The sequence below is a fragment of the Acaromyces ingoldii genome, assembly GCF_003144295.1.
Source record: "Acaromyces ingoldii strain MCA 4198 unplaced genomic scaffold FA10scaffold_2, whole genome shotgun sequence".
Classification (NCBI taxonomy): domain Eukaryota; kingdom Fungi; phylum Basidiomycota; class Exobasidiomycetes; order Exobasidiales; family Cryptobasidiaceae; genus Acaromyces; species Acaromyces ingoldii.
Window position 1 is genome coordinate 1712770 of NW_020290248.1, and position 18910 is coordinate 1731679.

At 57.9% G+C, this 18910-nt stretch overlaps 4 protein-coding genes across 4 annotated transcripts; 2 read left to right on the forward strand and 2 right to left on the reverse strand.

The window, feature by feature from the left end:
- The first annotated feature begins 159 nt into the window (after nt 1-159).
- FA10DRAFT_265588 (hypothetical protein) lies at nt 160-3056 on the forward strand. Its single transcript, XM_025521127.1, has 2 exons — nt 160-468; nt 537-3056. The coding sequence occupies exons 1-2, from the start codon at nt 390-392 to the stop codon at nt 2846-2848; spliced, it is 2391 nt and encodes a 796-aa protein (XP_025378942.1). The 5' UTR covers nt 160-389; the 3' UTR covers nt 2849-3056.
- Nucleotides 3057-3193: 137 nt separating this feature from the next.
- On the forward strand, nt 3194-10575 carry FA10DRAFT_265589 (ARM repeat-containing protein). The gene is made up of 2 exons (XM_025521128.1): nt 3194-3608; nt 3681-10575. Exons 1-2 carry the CDS (start codon nt 3495-3497, stop codon nt 10464-10466), a joined length of 6900 nt encoding a protein of 2299 aa, XP_025378943.1. The 5' UTR covers nt 3194-3494; the 3' UTR covers nt 10467-10575.
- On the reverse strand, nt 10476-12747 carry FA10DRAFT_249993 (protein CLP1). Its single transcript, XM_025519549.1, has 5 exons — nt 11583-12747; nt 11408-11517; nt 10849-11345; nt 10698-10782; nt 10476-10638 (listed from the first exon to the last, which is right to left on the reverse strand). The coding sequence occupies exons 1-5, from the start codon at nt 12706-12708 to the stop codon at nt 10615-10617; spliced, it is 1842 nt and encodes a 613-aa protein (XP_025378944.1). The 5' UTR covers nt 12709-12747; the 3' UTR covers nt 10476-10614.
- Nucleotides 12748-12931: 184 nt separating this feature from the next.
- Nucleotides 12932-18497, reverse strand: FA10DRAFT_284672 (hypothetical protein; the record flags this gene model as incomplete). The annotated part of the gene is made up of 3 exons (XM_025523936.1): nt 12932-16804; nt 16863-17389; nt 17450-18497. The coding sequence occupies 3 exons, from the start codon at nt 18495-18497 to the stop codon at nt 12932-12934; spliced, it is 5448 nt and encodes a 1815-aa protein (XP_025378945.1).
- Nucleotides 18498-18910: the final 413 nt, after the last annotated feature.

Genomic DNA, 18910 nt, shown 5'->3' on the forward strand with positions numbered 1-18910 from the left:
GACGTGCAGCTGCAGGCATGCCTCGACTCCCTTTGTGAAGGCTGGAACCGCGTGCGCAATTTAGAAAATTCTTCTGCGATTTGACCCCGGCCCATGCCCAGCCAAGACTAATTCAATTTGACACCAGTATATTGCAATTGCCCTAGCCCTCCGGTACCACTCCCATCACCACCACCACCACCAGCACCACCACCGTTCCCTATCGACCGCTTGCGACCTCATCCCCTCACTCCTTCATTCTCTCGCCACTGCTTACGGCTGACACACTCTTTTAGTCCCCACCACATTCTTTTGAACGTTTCGATTCTTCTTTGCCCGGCTGGGCCTTCTCAAAAGTAGTAGCTGCCTTATCGATACGCTCCTTGGACTTCCGCTGCTCCTTGTTCACTATGGAGGTGCGAACCATGCCTTCTCGCAGGGCGGCAACGACGCCGCTGGACGTGGGCATCTCTGGTGGTGCTTCGGCGTGTGAGTGGGGACTCGCGCTCGGGTGATGCTTTGCACAGGTCACTGACTGTCCATTTATTGGCAAACAGGCTCGACGATGGAGATCTCCTGGGACGCTTCGCAAGGCAAAGGTCCGTGGACACTCACAGTGGCGGCCATCAACCACGCACCTATCACGCTGTCGATGCAAGACGTACCATCATCGAAGGATTTCTCATACAACTGGTCCGTACCCCTCTTCTCGTCAAAGGATACCACCCAAGCGCTCGTCGCCGTTGCAGACTCGTCGGGAAACAGTGCTGGTGTCTCTTCACTCCAGACCATCGCACCGCCTGTGGGAGGCGCGACGTGCGGTGCCTCCACTGAAGATCTCGACTTTGTCTGGTATCCGACCCCTGACAATCCCACGGAATGCGCCGACTGGAAGATCAACTGGCAGACGGACAAGACGAACGCGGGCGTCAGCGGCACGGTATCCTTCTCTTTCCTCCCTGAGAAGGGCACTCCTCTGACCGTCTCCGGTGGATCATCCAAAGCGACAGGAGCGCTTCAATTCCAGGTGCCGTTTGATGCCAATACAAAGATAGCTGTCATTGCAAACGACGGAGGCAAGTACGGTACGGGCGGCGTCGGGAGCCTCTACACCGTTGGCACTGGCAAGGGCAGTTGCAAGACGCCCAGCGGCATCGGCAATGGCTTGCCTTCGGGAGGCTCTGTCGTGCATGCGTCGGTGTCGAGCAGCGCCGCAGCTGCTTCTTCGACGGCTGCTGGTGCGTCCAGTGCTTCCAAGAGCACAGCTACGAACGATGGCACCACCAAGGCCGGCAGCGCCTCATCTTCCGGCAGCAGCGACGACCACAGCGGCCACGGAGGCACTGCTGCTGGCGCTGCCGTTGGATCTATTGCAGCGATCATCATCCTCGTCGCCCTCATCTTCTGGTGGATCAGGCGCAGGCGACGCATGCAAGACGACAGCTTCTATGGTGGTGCCTACGGCTCGCACGAGAAGTCGGCGGCAGCCGTCTCGCCTTGGCGCTGGTCCGTCTCTCCGCACGCACAAGGCGTTGCGACCGGAAAGACCCAGCGAACAGTCAGCGGCTGGTTCCGTCAGACGTTTGAGCGGCCTGGCAACGACGGCAATGTGCAGGCAAGGAGTATGAACATGGCAGATGCGGCTTCGACCCCTGCCTTCCGTGGAGGCTTTGGCCATCAAGCCACGGAATCGTACTCCTCTTCCTCTCAGCTTCATCAAAATCAACAACAGATCCATCAGCGCAATGCCTCTATTACGGCGGCCTCTGGTCTTGCATCCTCGGATGGATACCTTCCTGGAGCTCCCGGAGACGACTTCTCCGTGAGCTCTCCCTATACCAGCGTCGGCATGAGCCAGAACGCGCTCAGGTCGTCCTCGCGCACACTGCAGAGCAACACTACAGCGCCTACATCTGCTTTCGCTCCGTCAACACCGAGGAAGCTGACCACCGAACCCTGGTCGACGGAGGATGATGCCAACGCAAGGCGAGGCACAAGGACAATGTCGAAGATCAATTCGGTCCAGACCGTGGTTCCCGATGACAGTCTCTTTCCTCCTCCGCGACCAGCTTTGGGCCAGAGAACAAAGAGCAGCGAGAGCGCGCGAGGCAGCTTCAACGATGGCTCCAGCGTGGCCGGCACGAGTGATGACGCCAGGAGCGTTTCGTCGCGAAGACGCGTCGTGCCTGACAGCCATCTCTTCCCGCCTCCGAGGCCTGAAAAGGCAGCCACAGGTTCGGGCAATGTGCGCAAGGTCCTCACGCCCGTCTCGGAACGTTCGATGGGCACTCCAGTCGATGGATATGGTGCTGGAGTCGGATCGTATGCGGGCCTGAATCGCCATCAGCAAGGAGGCCAGGCGTCGCCAGAGAGTTCCAGATCGCCATTTGCCGATCCTTCTACGTCAACCACTCCGCGATCGCCCCAGTCGGAAGTGTCGATGCTTCCCAGTCCGGGAGCGCCGCAACACCCCACCTCGGAGGTCATGATGGGTGGTCCAGCACCCATTGGCCCGCCCTCGGGGACCAACTATATTCCGCCCATCGGGCCCAACAACACGAGCGTCTTTGATCCTTATGCACACATGTCGAGCTACTGGCAGGACAAGGACGACATGCAGCGCAAGATTCGCGAGGCTGGCAGCCCCGCCGCTCTTCAGCGGCAGCAACAGCAACAGCAATCCGCTCCTGCACACAATCCTCTGCAGGCCCCCCTGGCAGCTGCCTCGACATCGAAGACCGCCACTGAGCGCAACAATGGCGTTCTGGCAGGGCTGCAGCGAACTCTGCAGGCAGAGCGAGCTGGCAGCAACCGCACTTCGGACCTCAGCGGCATCAGCGGCGATGAAGGCGGCCTCCCTTACCTCTGATCAGGCGTGGGCCGTCGTTCGACGAATACCCTCTTTGTATCACATCTCTTCTCGTTTTTCGCTATGAACCTTGGTTGTGTCCGCATCCATGTCACCGGTCTGCATCATCAAACCTTGTCATTTCCACACACATCTCTCTCTCCTTGGTCGCTGCTCTTCGACTTCCCCACTCTTTTTCAGTAGTAGTGCGCAATGCTCAATCGCATGCTTTTTTTTTTTTCAACCACCGCTCACATGCTAAGCACGAACAACACTTTTGAACAATAGCGACGCGCTAACCACGTGACGATAAACAACACCAGTTGCACGGCCATCCTCTTGTAAATTGGCCAGGGAGAGAGGAGTCCCTAAACGACTACCATTTCTTCTCCGCTTGCCAACACCCCCCTCTCCTTTTCTTGGACGCTCCGAGGAACGAGGCGAGGAGGGAAGCATACGGGTTCCGTACGATACGTCGTTGGTCCAGAGACGAGCGCGTCGGACTCTTGTATCAGTAGTGCGCAACATCGACAAGGTGGAAAAGGGGGAGGGAAGTAAGGAAAAGGCACGACTCATAAACAAGACAATCCCGATATCGTCTCTGCAAAGGGAAAGAAAGAAAGGGAGATAGAAGCGGAAACTTAGACGCAAGGCGAGGGTCTCAACAATGGACGAGCTTCCCATTGGAGGCGGCGCTGGTGCGTCGGGCGGCATGGGCGGCCCACCGCCTGCGCAAGAAGACTTTTCGAAGATGTCCATCGAAGAGAGACTGGCCTCCAAAGTAGGTGTCGCTGCTCGTTGTCGCGTCCAACTGAAACGTCGGGCTTGGACACTGACGGCTTGACCCGCACAGAATTGGAAGGCAAGAGTCTCTGGGTACGAAGATCTGGCCAAGGCCTTTGAAAAGAGCCCGTCGGAAAAGGACCCCGTGTTCCGGCCATGGACAAAGAACCCGGACGGAGTCAAGGCATGGGCGACAGACTCCAATGCAGTTGCGCAGGAAAAGGCCCTCGATGTACTCAAGGCCTTTGTGTCGTACGGAGGAAAGGGAGCCGGAGCGACAAGGGAAGTCGTCATGCCTGCCGTGGTGGAGAAATGCTTTGGCGCGATGAGGGCTGGGACAAAGAAGTCGGCTGTCGAGGTGGCGATGCTGTACGCCGAGATGGAAGACGCCATGGGCTGCGAAGGGCTCGTGACTGATCTGCTGGCTGGGACAGGAGCGAAGCAGCCAAAAGTGGTCGCCTGTGCCGTGGCGACGCTGGCCGAGCTCTTTCGAGATTTTGGCCCGAGGCAGGTCAGCTTCAAGCTCATTCTCAAAAAGTTGCCCACGCTGTTTGGTCACTCCGACAAGACGGTCCGATCAGAGGCGGGGACTCTGGCTCAGGAGTTGCACAAATGGGTCGGCCCAGCCCTGGAGCCAACGATTGCGTCGCTGAAAGAGATCCAGGCAAAAGAGCTTCACGAACAGTTTGCCGAGCTCGACCGGACAGGGCAAAAGCACACCAAGCCGACACGATTCCTGATCTCGCAGAAGCCTGCCCAGGAAGAGATTGCGCCTGCAGGGGCCGACGACGGCAATGGTGGAGGCGGCGAGTCCGGCCAGGGCGAGGCAGCGGAGGACGACATTGATCCCCTCGAATTCGCCGAGCCCGTCAATCCGCTCAAGGCGGCCGCCTGGCCCGAGAATCTCGACGAGATGCTTGCAAGCAAAAAATGGCTGGAAAGAAAGGAGGTCCTGGACCAGTGCCTCAAGGTGCTGGAGGGTACGCCAAAGATGATTCACACACCACCAATCGACACATTCGTCGACGAGCTTGCAGAGAAGGTCAAGAAGGACGCAAATATCAACGTCGCCCTCGTCAGCGCCCAGTGCATTGCTAAGCTTGCAACGGGGTTGCAGGCCAACTTTGCCAAGAACAAAGACAAAGTCCTGCCCCCGCTCCTCGAGAAGCTCAAGGAGCGCAAAGAGGCCGTGGTCAAGGTCTTGAATGAAGCTCTCGATGCCGTCTTCCAGACCGTCTCGTTTGGAGAGATCCTCGAGCATGTCCTCAACTTTACCAAGCACAAGAACCCCTCGGTAAAGACGGGCACGATTCAGTACTTGGTCAGATGCCTGCAGACGACGAGGCAGATGCCAGCAAAGGCCGACATCAAGCCCATTGCCGATGCTCTCCTCAGCGCCAGTGCCGACGGATCAGCAGATGTGCGAGACGCTGGTGCGCAGGGTCTGGGGACGCTGATGAAGCTTATCGGAGAGCGGCCAATGAACCAATTCATCGATGGCCTGGACGATATCCGCAAGGCAAAGATCCAAGAGCAGTTCAAGATAGCCACAGTCAAGGTTAAGGCAGGAGGAGCAGCGCCCGCTCGGTCGGCTGCTCCGCCCCCGGCTGCCTCCAGTGCTCCCAAGCCCAAGCCTAAGCCATCGGCTGCACCTGTCGCCAAGAAGCCGGCTGCACCACCGGTGGCAGACAAAGAGAATGCACCACCGAGGGCCGCATCATCTCCGGCTCCAACAAGAGCTGCACCTCCTGCCAGACTCATGGCAAAGCGGCCGGCACCCGCATCAGCAAGCGCTGGCCCGTCCAAGCCCGCTGCCGCCACTGCCCCGTTCCGGCCGATTGGGGCCAAAGGGGCGGGAGGGGCAAAGGCGCCCTCGGCAACGGAGCCTGTAAAGTATCGCTTCCACCAGGAAGACGCCGAGGCAAAGGCAGCCGACTTGATCCCCGAAGCTATTGCGACGCAATTGGCCAGCGGTGTCTGGAAGGAGCGTCTGACAGGCATGCAAGAACTCAACCAGTGGCTTAAGGTTGAAGCCGCCGAAGTGGAGAGCGAAATCATCATTCGATCCCTCTCGAAGAAGCCAGGGTGGAAAGAGAGCAACTTTCAGGTCATGGCTGAGGTGTACTCAGCGATGCGCCTCTTGGCCGACGACAGTCCATCGTTTGCGAGAGCGTCGGCATCGCTGTCCATGGCACCACTCTGTGAAAAGCTGGGCGACATGAAGCTCAAGGGCTCCGCTGGCGAGACATTGACGCTATTTGCAGAAAAGACGTCTTTCGGTTTCGTCTTGGCCCAAGCTCTTTCACCGCTCAGCAATGTCAAAGCACCCAAGGCCATCGCCGACTCGCTGCTTTGGGTCAACCAGGCAATCCTCGACTTCGGCACGCAAGGTGTCGATGTGCGAGGCGTCATTGAGTACCTCTTGACTTGCCTGAAATCGGCGAATGCTGCGGTCCGAACCAATGCGACGACGGTCATTGGGACATTGGCCAGGTTCTTGGGCACTGCCTTGACGACGTTCCTGGGAGATCTCAACCCTCAGCTGCGATCGACGATCGAGGCCGAGATCGAAAAGGCGACGAGCAACCCACCGCCTGCGCCGACACGATTTAGCGGCGAGAGCAGGCCCTCAGCCTCTGCAGGTGCGGAATCGAACGGCAACGGGACTGGGCCAGCTGGTGCGCCCGAGGTGGACGAGGATGCGCTCGACGCCCTCATCCCGAGAGTCGACTTGGACAAGCTCGTGGCTGCTTCTTCAATTGCCAAGATTGGCGATGCCAATTGGAAGGAGAGGAAGGAGGGCCTCGAGGAAGTCATCGCGATCCTCGATGCCAACACGCGGCTCAAGAGCAACATGAACGAGCTAGGCACCGCCCTCAAGATGCGATATACAGACAGCAACATTCAGGTCCGCACCCTTGCTCTCGACGCGCTGGCGAAGATTGCCACGGCCATGAACAAGGGCTTCGACCAGCACGTCCGCACATTTGTTCCATCCGTCACTCAGGTCCTCGCTGATGCAAAGGCCCCGATCCGTGCTGCGGCCTCAAAGACGCTGACAGCAATGGCGGAGCAGGTGGGCGTTGGGAACATGATCGCCGGCTTTGGCACCGTGCTCGACAGCAAGGCGGCCAACCCAATGCTGAAGCAGGACCTCTTCACTTGGCTTGGCGAGTGGTTCGAGGCGCACCCTCCAGAGAAGGGCATGGACCTGACTCCTCTGGCACTCCCGGTCGTGGTCACGCTGGACGATAAGCTGGCAGCGGTCCGAAAGGCGGCACAGTCGGTCCTTCCCTTTATCATCATGCGTGCTGGTTACAAGTTCGTCATGGAGCAGACCAATGGGCTCAAAACCGCCTCGAGAAACACCGTCATCCCTCTCATTGACGCTGCAAAATCTCAAGCAGCTGCCAAGGCCCCAAAGGCTGTTCCTGTCGCCTCTGCTGCTGCCGCTCCTGCGTCTACCCGTCCAAGTGCTTCCAAGATGCCACCGCCGCCTCCTGTCGAGAGCCTTCCGCCCTTGCCGGCCGCTGCCAAGTCCGCAGCAGGTGCTGTCCCTCGTTCGTCCGTCAAACCTCCCACGGCGGTTGGTCGCTCCTTGAAAGCCCCCAGCACAGCATCGAGGCCGCAGTCCGTCTTGACCAGTCGCAGTAGCGACGACAACGAAGCACCGTCACCTAGATCTGCGACAAGGGCCAAATTCGGGGCGCCTGCCAAGAAACCAGCATTCTCCTCGTCTACTGCCCAAGTTGCTCCGGACCGTTCAGTCCCACTGATCACGGCCGACGGGAAGTTCAAGGCGATTCGAGAGAAGAAAGAGGGACGAGCAGCGCATTGGATCGGACCGGAGGGAACACCGAGGCCGGAGTTGGTCGAGGTGCTTCGGCAGCAGTGCGAGCACCATCTGAGCGTCGATATCATCGATCAGATGTTCAGCAAGGATCACAACGCCGAACGCGATTTCTCCGCAGCGCTGACGTTGCTTTCCGACCTTATCTCAAGCCCAACGTTTGCTGAAGAGCAATTTGGCCTTTCGCATCAAGAGACTCTGGAGAGAGCCGTCGCCAACTCGGATTTGATCTTCAAGTACATTGCGATCCGGTTGACAGACAACAATACGAGCATCTCGCTCAAATGCCTCGATGTCCTGGATCACCTCGTCAATCTGCTTCGAGGCGAGCGGTATCATCTCCTCGACTATGAGGCAAACAGTCTGCTGCCTTGCCTCATTGCCAAGTTCGGCGACCCCAAGGTAGCATTTCGCGATCGGATCAGGGACATCTTCCGACGGATGGCCTTCATCTACCCGCCAAGCAAGCTTCTCACCTTCTACGTCGACGTCGGGCTGCCTTCGAAGAATGCGCGGGTCAGGACCGAATGTCTGGGCGAGTTGGGCCACCTCATCGCAAAGAACGGCCTACAGGTCTGTTCACCGGCAAAGACATTGCCTATTGTCGCGAAACAGATTGCCGATAGAGACAATGGCGTTAGGACAGCGGCGCTCATGGCGCTAGGTGAAGGATACAAGATCATTGGCGAAGATATCTATAAGTACGTTGGCAGTCTTCCGCCAAAAGACTTGTCGCTCCTGCAGGAGAGGCTTAAGCGGACAGAGGCGCCCACCTCCAAGGCCCCCGTTGCAGCACCTCCGACTCCAACAGCAGGTGCCGGTCCGAGAGCAAGCATCGCCGGAGCGAGCAAGATTGCAGCGGCATCATCGCGAATTGCACGGCCACCGTCTGGAATCCCCGGAGCAGCTGGAGGACCGGCGAAGAGCCGGCTGCCCGGCCCCGCTTCCGGCATCGCGCGGCCTGCGTCTTTGGCCCACCGAAGCGTGCCCAGCTCCGAGGGGACAGATGATCGACCAGCATCGCCTTCTGCGAGGCTTCCACGAGGTATTCCAAGACCGTCTACAAATGGTGCCAGCGCACGCAGCTCGGCTAGCATTCATGAGGACGAAGAGGAGCTTGAAGCTGCCCCGCCCTCTTCGTACGATGCGAAGACGTCGGCTAGCAGCGAAGATGACGTGGCCGTTGAACAGGCGATCAATGAGATCCTGAGTAGCGACTGCGACCGCAGTGTTATGGCTCTCAAGCATGTCGAACAGGAGATTCAGGCAGTGGCGCCAGCCTTGATTCGCCATGCGGACCAATTGGCTATTGTGTTCGGAAAGCAGCTCCACAGGGCTTTCACGTCGGAGCAGAGCGCTCCAGGTGACCGCCTCAAGAAGCACCTCCTCGTCACGGGCACTTCTATTTTTGACAACACACGGCTGTGGGACGACCCCAAATCACGATCGGCAGAAGATCAAGGCAAGACGCTCGGCAGCTTCGTTTCGAGGCCCGCCCTCGTTTCACTGCTGACGGAGCTTCTCCAGAGGCTGATCGAGACATCTGGCGCTACCGACGAAGAGACGCAGACCTACGGACGATACTTGAACATTATCGTGCTGAGGAGCTTCTCGTCGTGCAACCTCAATGTCCTGTTTGGCGCGTGCCTCACGATGCTGACGGAAGCCACCGAAGACATGGACCAACTGCAAGACGCGATGCTCAAGAAGCGATCCAAGTTCGCCGAGCTCATCACAAAGTGCTTGTGGAAGATCACGAGGAAGCTGCCAACTTCGTTGCAGGAGGAATTGCTGGAGCCCCAGCAGCTGCTCGTCGATGTCGAAAACTTCCTGCAGGCCACGCCGCCAAAGGAGTGGAAGAGGCGCGCGAGCGAGGACGTACCGCTAGGAGAGATGCCTCTGAGGACTATCAAGGTAATTTTGACGCACCTCGGAAGCATATATGGGGAAGAAGCGCTCGGCATGCTCGACGGCTTGCAGGACCCTGAGCAGTCTCACGTATATGCGTATCTGCTGAGGATCATTGATCGAGGACAGGGTTCCGGGCTGGGCGTCGATGAGGACGAAATCTCGACGGCGGGCGGCGGTGAAGGAGCTCGGTCTGGAGGTAGCGAGCACACCGGGTCGTCTCTCTCGCATGTCTCGAGGAGATCAGCAGCCTCGCCACCAATGTCGCCATCGAAGCTTCACCTCGGCGCGCCCCAGTCACCATTTGTGTCTGCGCGGGCACAATCCTCGGCAGTGATGTCGCCCTCGATGGTCTCGTCGCCTTCGGGCGACTCCATCTCTGCAGGTGGCGCAGAGTCTGGCGTCAATGCTGAGCTGCGCGCCATCTTTGACCGCATCGCCAGCAAGTCAGAGAGCCGAGCGGCCATCAAGGATCTGTATCTTTTCCAGCGCCGGTACCCGCACAAGGAAGCTTCGATTCAGCGGTCGCTAGAAAAGACGGGCCCCATCTTCCAGAAATTCATCAAGCGTGCCTTGGCCAACCACGCAGCGGAGGACGAAGACAACAGCCTCGTCAGTACGCCCCAGGCCAGAACGCTCAGCATGATAAGTGGACACGGTGGCCCGAGCGAGGTTGGCAGCCCAGGCTCGCTCTCGGCAAGGTCAAGCATGGCCTTTTCTGCTGCTCCTGAGGCGCAGCAGCAGGGCCAGACGGGTCAGCGAACCTCTTTCAGGTCCTCCATTGGAGGTGGAGAGGGCGGCACGACTGCGCCAAACAGCCCTAGCTCGCAAAGAAGTAGCGTCACAGACGATCGGCTTGCACAACTTAGGGCCAAATTCTCTAGAACGCCGTCTTCGTCGTCGACTGGACCTGTAGACAGCTCGTCCGCAGCACCAATGTCTCCTCCAGCTCCTTCGCACAGCTCTGCAAACCGGACGATCCCCAGACCCGTCTCGAGGATCCCAGGTGCCTCCAACTCGAGTGCTTCGAGCCAGGCCTCGGCCGCCGCAAGGTCGAAGTTGATGGCGCTTCGCAATGGCGACGCCCCTTCAGCTTAACCGTATCACACCTCATTTCTATTCTTTTTCTTCTTGTAAAACAGATGGGCACACGTTCCTCCCCTTCTCACAGGAGGGTTGTTCAATATCAAAGGATACCGCTTTATTATTTTGACGATGAAAGGTCTACCTGGTCGGCGTGACGTGCTCAGGCATCTTGCCAGTCGAGAGACTTGATTTCGAGCTAGTCAGTCACGGAGGAGATGCGATGCGCAGGAGATGAAGACTCACTCCAAGTATGGCAGTCTTGCTTGGAAGTTTGCCTGGGCTAGGGGAGAGAATCGTCATCTTCTTTTTAGCGGCGTCGATGCTTGCGCTGCGATTCGCCAGAGGTCAGTCAGGCTGGTAGACAAGAGAGGGCACGTAGAGAGAGAACACGCACACATGAATGAAGCCCAAGATGGGGCTTCCGATAATCTCATCGTCGGTCGGGGGCGGCTCGACCTTGCTATCCGCTTGACCTGGCCCTCCGCCTCCTCGAACAGGCTGAACAAGGGCGAGGACGGCGTTGGAAATGTTGGCCTGATCCAGTGTCGAATCAGAGGGATTGAGCTTGATAAGCTGTGTCTGATCCTGCAGCGCTCGACTGGCACCGATCGGCAGAGCTGACGAAGGTGCGGCCGACTCGGCGCCAATCTTGTATATCTCAAGAAGATCAAAGGGAATTGTCGTGCTGTATGGACTCAACGAGGGAAGGTTGCCCAAAGGCTCCAACATGACGCTCATTGCTGCACTCGAAGTCGCCGTGCTAGCCTCGTCTTCGGTAGCTTCCTTGGTGGCATCGCCTAAGGTACGAGGGGCGTTGCTGCCTCCATAGAAATAATTCCGCACTTGCAGCGCTCGGAGTCGTTGCTTGAACGTCTGATCCAGCTCGACGACCTAAAAGCGAGGAAGATTGAGCAATGAATTAACGGTGATTGGAGAAGGGATGAAATGCTTACTCCTCCCGATTTTGGAATCTTAACGACGCTGATGCCTGAACCCTGCTGGCCAAAGATTCTTGACAGCTCAATGTTGAGCTTCTCGTGGCCGAGAATGACAATCGTGTCGACTTGTGCCGCAGCGTCAGCATTCACATTCAGGCAGGAGAGAGGATGAAAGAAATGCGGAACCCACTATGGAGAGCTCGGACACAGTGCTGAACAAAGGCATACCTCGATCGACTATCGGCTGTTGTGACGCCGGGCATATCGACAAGAATGCCGCTACATCTGGCCCTCTCGTCCCTTGCGAGCCTCCGATCGAGCGCATCCGCGAGCCAATCGACAACTCTTCTGCTATGTCGCTCATTTTCGCGGGCGGTCTCTTGCCCCAGCCAGAGCGAGTAGGGGCTCGTGGCTTGCACCGTTGAAGCCGAAGGTGGAATAGCTCCTGATGTGTTTGGAGTCAGACCGTAGGGATAAGCAGGCGATGGAGAGGGAAGCGTGGAGTTGGGAACGGCTGAAAGCGGCAGGATGGATACGGTACAGGGCAGCGGTGCTGTCCCGATCGATGGGTCGAGAGAGACGATCGTAGGCCACCAGCCCGTAATCTGGCTGCCACTGTCGCCCCCTGGGGCGCTTCCATCATCTTGCCGCTGCTCTTCACTCTCTCGCTTCTCACTAGCCGTCCCTCTGAGCGGATCGCAGACGGCAGGACTTCGCAGAGCATAATTTGCCAAGAACTTGATCAAGCTCGACTTGCCAGACGCCTCCGAACCGAGCACCATGATCCTTGGGCCTTGCCCTTCAGGGGTGTATGCCGATGTGCCGCCTACCTCTTGCCCCTCATCTGCCTGTGCATTCGGCGCCGCCCACCTCGGCGCGACTGTGTGCAACACCTTGTCGCTCGATGCCAGCTTCCTAACATTGCTCGCATCCCCGCTTGCCAGGTCCTTCTTCAGGTCCTCTCTTGCCATGAGCCGTTTTTTCTCGAGGTAGATGTGCAGGTTGCTCCAGCTCGTAAAGCTAGGGCTGGCCTCGTCTGCCACGTACTCCGTCGACACATGGCCGACTATCTCGATCTGGCACCCCGTTGAGCTCGACACGGCTATCTTGGCCTCGTCGCCAAAGGGATACCACCGTTCCGTCGCCGCGCTCAGCTCGTGGCCAAAGACGTCGGCCGTTCCGCCGCTTCCAGGCACAAGGCGAATGGCGATTCGTTCAGATGGTTCCAGCTCAAAGCGGTACTCGGTCCGCGGTGGGATCTCTTGGATCCGTCGTGGCAGCGACGACGACGAGGCAGAGGCAGCCATCGTGCTCATTTCTTCGTTTTATCAAGTCCTCCGGCTCTCTTTGGGAAGATCGTAAAAGTAGAGCGGCGTACGCGCTCGTAAAGCAGCTCAAATTCTCACGTGTAGGATCGATCATCGGCGCGGCGCGAATTCTATCTCGCGTCGCTCGGAACAACACCTGGAAGCTGGAAGCATGCTCTGGGTAATATTGCAATAGAGAGGGGGTAAATGATAGGTAGACAAGATTGCAGAACTACAGATGCGTCACTGATTCGCTTTGCAATTTGCGAAGTTTCTCTCCTTTTTTCAAGTGGTCTCTCCCACCCTCGCGCTCATCCTCGCTCGCCGAAGAAGGCTGGCAAGTCGCTGCAGCTATCGCCGCTGCGGCACCCTCCTCATCGAGCTCGACAGTGTCCGGGTCCCAAAGCTTGACGAGATCCCACCGATCCGTTGCTTTCCATTTGTCAACCAGCAGCCCCTTTCTCCGCTCATCCTCAATCTTGGCCGTCTTGTGCGTCCGCGCCTGTGCGGCCCTTTCTTCTTCAGTCGGTTCGGTCCCGCCCTCACGAGATTCTTTACGACTGCGCTCCCCTTCCTTCGCGCCAGAGCCCGAGCCAGAGAGGCCCGCGATGCTGGCGCTTCGCATCACGTTGGGCAGGTGCGGCATTGAGAAGTGGGGCATTGAGGGCATGAGGTGCAGGTTCTTGTGCATTTGGAGCATCGACGAGCCCCTCCGCATCGGGCTCGACGATCCGTCGACCTCGCCGCCACCACTGACTCTCCTTTCCCCAGTTGTACCCTCAGGGGCGAGCGTTGGAGAATCGGGTGCGAGCCGAGGGGAGTTTGTGCCACTCATGGGCCGGCTGTCTTTCTTGAGCGGTGACGACGAAGACGACGAAGACTGCGAGGCCGTAGAGGCTGATCGAGACATAGGTTGAGGGCTAGCAACCCTCTGCCCACTCTCCTCTTCTTCCTCCGCATCAGACTGCCCGCCAAGACCAGAGGTGTGCGATTTGATCTTTTTCGGGATCGACGTCGACTTGCTCACCACCGATCCAGAGGTACGGCTCGCAGCACCAAAGGGGTAGATCGCCGCAGCCTTCCAGCTGTCCGACTTCAAGAGGCCATTAAAGGACCAACTCGACCGATCTTTTGCATTGGTCTGCGTGTTTCGGATCGTTGGCTCACCTCCCTCGTCCAGGCCCTCTTCGTCGTCATCGTCCGTCTCTGCCTCACTCGTAGAGGCAGAATTTGTAGTAAAGGATGACCTACGACCGCCTTGGCTCTGGCTATCGCTAGCTCCGCTTTCGGACATGCTCGTGGCAACAGACGAGCGTCGTCGGTGCCTTTGCAGATCCTTTTGGCTCATCGCTGGTCTCTTCCGCTTCGAGAGCACTAGGTTCGTATTGATGAACTTGATTGCATTGTCGACGCCGCGCTCGCTCCGAATCGCTTCGCCGATCCTTTGGGCCTTTTCGACCATGACTCGATCTTTGGCCGCCTTGGCCAGCAAAGCAGCCAAGTCGTCGACGTCAAGAGTATTGACCTTGAGCCCGGCGCCCAGCTTGTCGACCCTCCCACTCCAGAAGAACTGATCGCCGAAGAAAGGGTGGATGAGCGTTACGAGGCCTGCGCGTAAGCTTGCGCCGGTGGTGCCGGCCCCACCGTGGTGCAGGGCAATGTCAATGCGTGGAAAGAGCCAGTCGTGGGGGATGCTGTCGACGACATAACACTCCTCTGGCACCTCTGGCTCCTTCTCTTCCTGACCTTGCTTCTTGGTGGAGCCCCTGGCCGACCAGCCTTTCGAGACGATGGCTCGCACGTCCGCCTTCTTGACAGCCTCATAAATGGCCTTTGTTGTCGCTGTAGGATCTGGAATGGTGATACTGCCAAAGCCAATGTAGGCGATCTTCTTGTCGTCGCTCTTGGCCTTTTCCAGAAAGGCAGTCAGCTCCTCTGGCGGCTGCCACTTCTCAGCCTCGCTCGAGAGGAACCAGTAGCCAGTGATTTCGATGCGGTCGCCCCAGTCCAGAGGAGGCGGCACGACAGCGGGCGAGAAGTTGTACATGAACGGGATCGAGGACTGATCGAGCTTGTCAAGATTGGTGGAAGGTAGATTGAGCATGTGTTTTCGCCATCGGTTGATCTGGCCCGCCGACGCACGCCACAGGATCTGGTCAAAGAGCGTGTAAGACATGGCGTTGTATTGCCCGCCGAGGTCGGTTGAAGGGACCGAGAATGCTTGGGGGTACGACGTCGTGCGCGTCCAAGGCATCGTGAATGCGCGCATGTAGCTGCAGCCGATAGCCTCTGCGACGTGGATGCCGCCAAAGGTCGAAGGTGACTCGATGATGAGGTCGGCATCATAGCACTGCTCGGCAATGGCTCGCAGCAGCTCGTCGAGCCAATGACGAAATTTGCCGATTGACTCGCGAAAGAATTGGGCCGAAAAGAGCTTCGTCTCGACGTTGAGCTTCATAAGGACGCTGGGGTCGCCACCCGCCGGTCGAAAGGCGATACCATACTTGGCCACCCAGTCCTCGTATTCTGCATGCGAGACAATGATGCACTCGTGGCCTTGCTTTTGTAGCCCCTTGCACAGGGCGAGATAAGGCTGTACGTCGCCGCGACTGCCAATGGTGAGACAGATGATTTTCATGGGGCTGACTCTGTGAACCATGCCTGGCGCAGCATTGACAATCTTGGGCAGAAGATTGATGGCTTCTTTCGGAATCGAAGGTACCTCGAGGCTCGAATGCTGCGCAAGCCGCCTCGCTGGACTTTCTTCCCTCGTCTTCTGCTGGCGCTCCTCGAAGGTTGAATTCTGCCTTGCTTTGCGTCCTTTGACGGCATCGAGGATCCATGCAACGGCCTTGTCTCGCTGTTCCTCACTTCGCACTTCGAACAGGATGTCTTCGTGAGCGCGGATCTGAACCCGAAGACCGTGATAGTGCCAACGGTAGGCCTTCGAAAGACGTACGTCTTGAATATCAGCGAGGGGCAGCTTGACTCGGACATCAGACATGCCCGTCATGGTCCTTCGTCTATAGAAGCATAGGTACTTTGGCCCAATGGCGAGGATGCCGCCAGACGGGATGGAGCGGACGATGTCGGCTTTCAAGATGCTGACTTCATCGGGACGGCACTCAAGGCTGAATTCACGGATGATGCGTTTGCGCACCTTCTCGTGCTGGTCTTCCGCCACTTCACCTTTGTCGTTCATGACCTCCTCGACGTCGCTCTCGCCGTCGCCATCGTCCTTGCCGTCTTCCCTGCGCCTTCGGCCGCCCTCGATCTCAATGGTGGGATAAGGGACCAGAGGCCAGTCCTGTGTCGCATGCGTCGCCCTCCATTCTTTGCCCACCTTAAGGGCCATGGTGAAGTCGGCAAACATGTTCTGAAGCCACTCCTCCGTGATGCTAAAGTCGATTTTGCGAGTGGTGATTGTCGGGTCATTCTTAATGTCGTGCCAGCGTACCTTGTCACGAAGCTTGTGGGTATGGGGATAGAGATCCTTCGTGCTGTATGCAGATGGCTGCGGCGTGTCTAGGACGGTAAATGTGAGATTTGTGGCAAAATTCATGATGGTCGTCGTCTCCACGTCGAGGATGCGGGCCAAAGGCAGCGAGACGCGGACCTTGTCACTACCGTAGTGAGCATGCCAGACTGCTGCATCGATTTCGCGCTGCCATGACAAGGCTGCTTCCACTGTTTCGAACTCGAGAAGAGCACCCTTCTTGCCCTTCACCTTGATCTGGACGCACGTCGGCTTCTCGTGATAAGGTTGAATGACGTCAATCTCGACGTTTCGAACGCTCGCCAAGGGCTCGTACAGCTCATTGGAGCTGGGATATGCCGTCAGGGCTTCAGGCGTGAGTTCGAACCAGACCTTGCGCTTGCGCTTCGTCAGACCAGGACGGTGCACAACGGCTGGCCCTCGACGGATCACCAGGCTGGCTGGATCGACGCCATCCAAGTTGGGTCCTGAGGCTTGTTGCGCAGGTATACCGGCATTCTCAGACGGTGCGGTGGACATGAAGGCTAGAAAAGTGAGTCGATGCGAGGTCAGGGCAGCGTATCCCTTTATAAGAACTCTTCGAAACAGCACGGCGGGGGAGTCTCGAATCTGCGAAATCATTTGAGCACTCTAGAGAGATGACCGAGTCAGATGGGTGACAACTCACAAATTTCTCCTCCTCGTTGCCATTCCACTCGCCGGGAGGGCTCTCGCCGAACTCTGAGATAAGAATCTGGAGCTTTTCGTCATCGTTAAGGTTCTTCCTGCTGTTCTCGTCGCGCTGAGATCCCGTGCTGCTAGCCTTGCTGCCTATGCTCGACGCGCGTTGACGCGCCGCTGTCGACTGGATCTCTTCGTCATCCTCGTCACCCTTCATGAGGATGTGCTCCTCGCCGTCTTCATCATCATCATCCGCCGCTTTCCTCTCTCCATCCTGAATTCCCCCCTCTTCAGCTTGCCTTTCGCCCTCGGTCGATATCGGTGGCGGCGATGACGATCTGCCAGACTTTGTCGATTCTGCACGCGACGCGACGCGTTCGATGACGCTGAGATGGTCATCGTCGGCAGAATGCGACTGCATCTTTTGCAGAGCTGCGCCGTCGAGCTTAAGGCCGTGATGGTCGTCTCCTCTTGCATCCTTTCTTCCGGCCTTCCCTTCGTCTCCCGAAGAGTCGCCGTCAGTCTTTGATGACTCTGGAAAGCTCGCAATATCAGCTTCGAGCCTCTCAATCTTCAATGCGGACTGGTACCTACGATAGCTACGACTTCGGCCCCATGGTAGCCTTTCTCTCCCCTTCGCTTTCGTCCTTTTGCCTCTCTGTTCAGTCCCCTTTGCCTCCTGTCCATCTGCCTCTCTTCTTGCACTTCGCCGAAGCCTCTTAAGCTCTTTGTTGGCCAGGAAGCGCTCTTGCTCGTACTGGTCCAGGTTTCCCTTGGCAGCCGCATCGTCTGCTCTCGCCTGATGGAGCCTGAAGAAGTAATCCATGTGCTTGCGCCACGGCCCAGGCGAGCTGACGTTGGATGCACCCGCTTCGGCCCCTTCGTTCTTTGACTTTTTCGACTCTAAAGACGACTCTGCCGGCAGCTCGGACCGCGGAGATAGTGAAGCTAGATATTCGTGCTTGGGAGCCGCAGAGGGTGTCTTGTCGTGGTAGAGATCCTCTCCTAGACGTTTGTTTCCGGTCTCTTGGTTAGGACGGTAGGCTCTGTCGGCGTCAGCGTCGGCTTCGCTTTCATCATTGCTCTCCGACGTCGTCTCTTCATCCTGCATCAGCGCCGAAGCACGAAGAAGTGTCTCGAGCTTGGAGTTGAGGCCGCATGCATCCCCCTGGCCTTTCCATCGGTCGACTTCGTTCTGCCAGGGACGCTCGCAGACGTCTTCAACGGCAGTGGCCATCTGCGTTTGGCTACCGCTGCCGGTCCCTTTGGGAGAGATGGTACTGCTCGACGCCGTCGCCGTCTTGCCGCTATCGGCTGGGGCGCTCATCGTCATGCCTAGTGCATTGCGCTTCTTGCGGTACGTCTCGGGTGTGGGTGTCTTCATGTTGAACTCCCTGTCTCGGCCCATACTCGCTCGCTTCTCCTTCTCTCCGTCCGCATACCCAGCATTCTCGTCGAGGTACGACTGTAACTCCCGACTGCCTTCTTCTTCCTCTGGGTCCCCATGCGCTGACACTGGCTTTGCCGAGTAGAGCGAAGGTGGTCTGCTTGTTTCGGGGGTGGACAGAGCCGTCGACTGCTCGCTCTCTGAGCCCCTGCTAAGGTCCGACGACGCCGAGTCTTGCCGCTTCGCGACAGCCATCGGGGACAACGACGGACACAGTGACGCTGGGGCAATGGGCAGGAGGAGCTGCAATGGACCGATCACTCGTCCCCTCCTTGCGTTTTTTTGCTTCGAGGTGGAGGCGGCGGTAGGAATGCGGGCGCGGTTATACCGGCTACTGGCGCTCTTCGCTGCTACGGGCTGCCTCCCGGTGGTGATGAAGGCTGTGTTGTGCTCACGATAAGATGCCCGGGTCGTGAGTGGGGCGGTCGATGTGCTTTTGTACGTCGTTCCTCGTGCAGTCGCTCGCTTTCGCAAGGCTCAGTTGATAAAGACCGCGCTGCTCCGGAAAGAGAGACCCGCGGGTGGAAAAAATAAAAAAGAAGGAATATACTCTATCTCGCCTTTTTACCAAGGAAGGAAAAACGGCTCCGGTCCTCAAGAACTCCTCG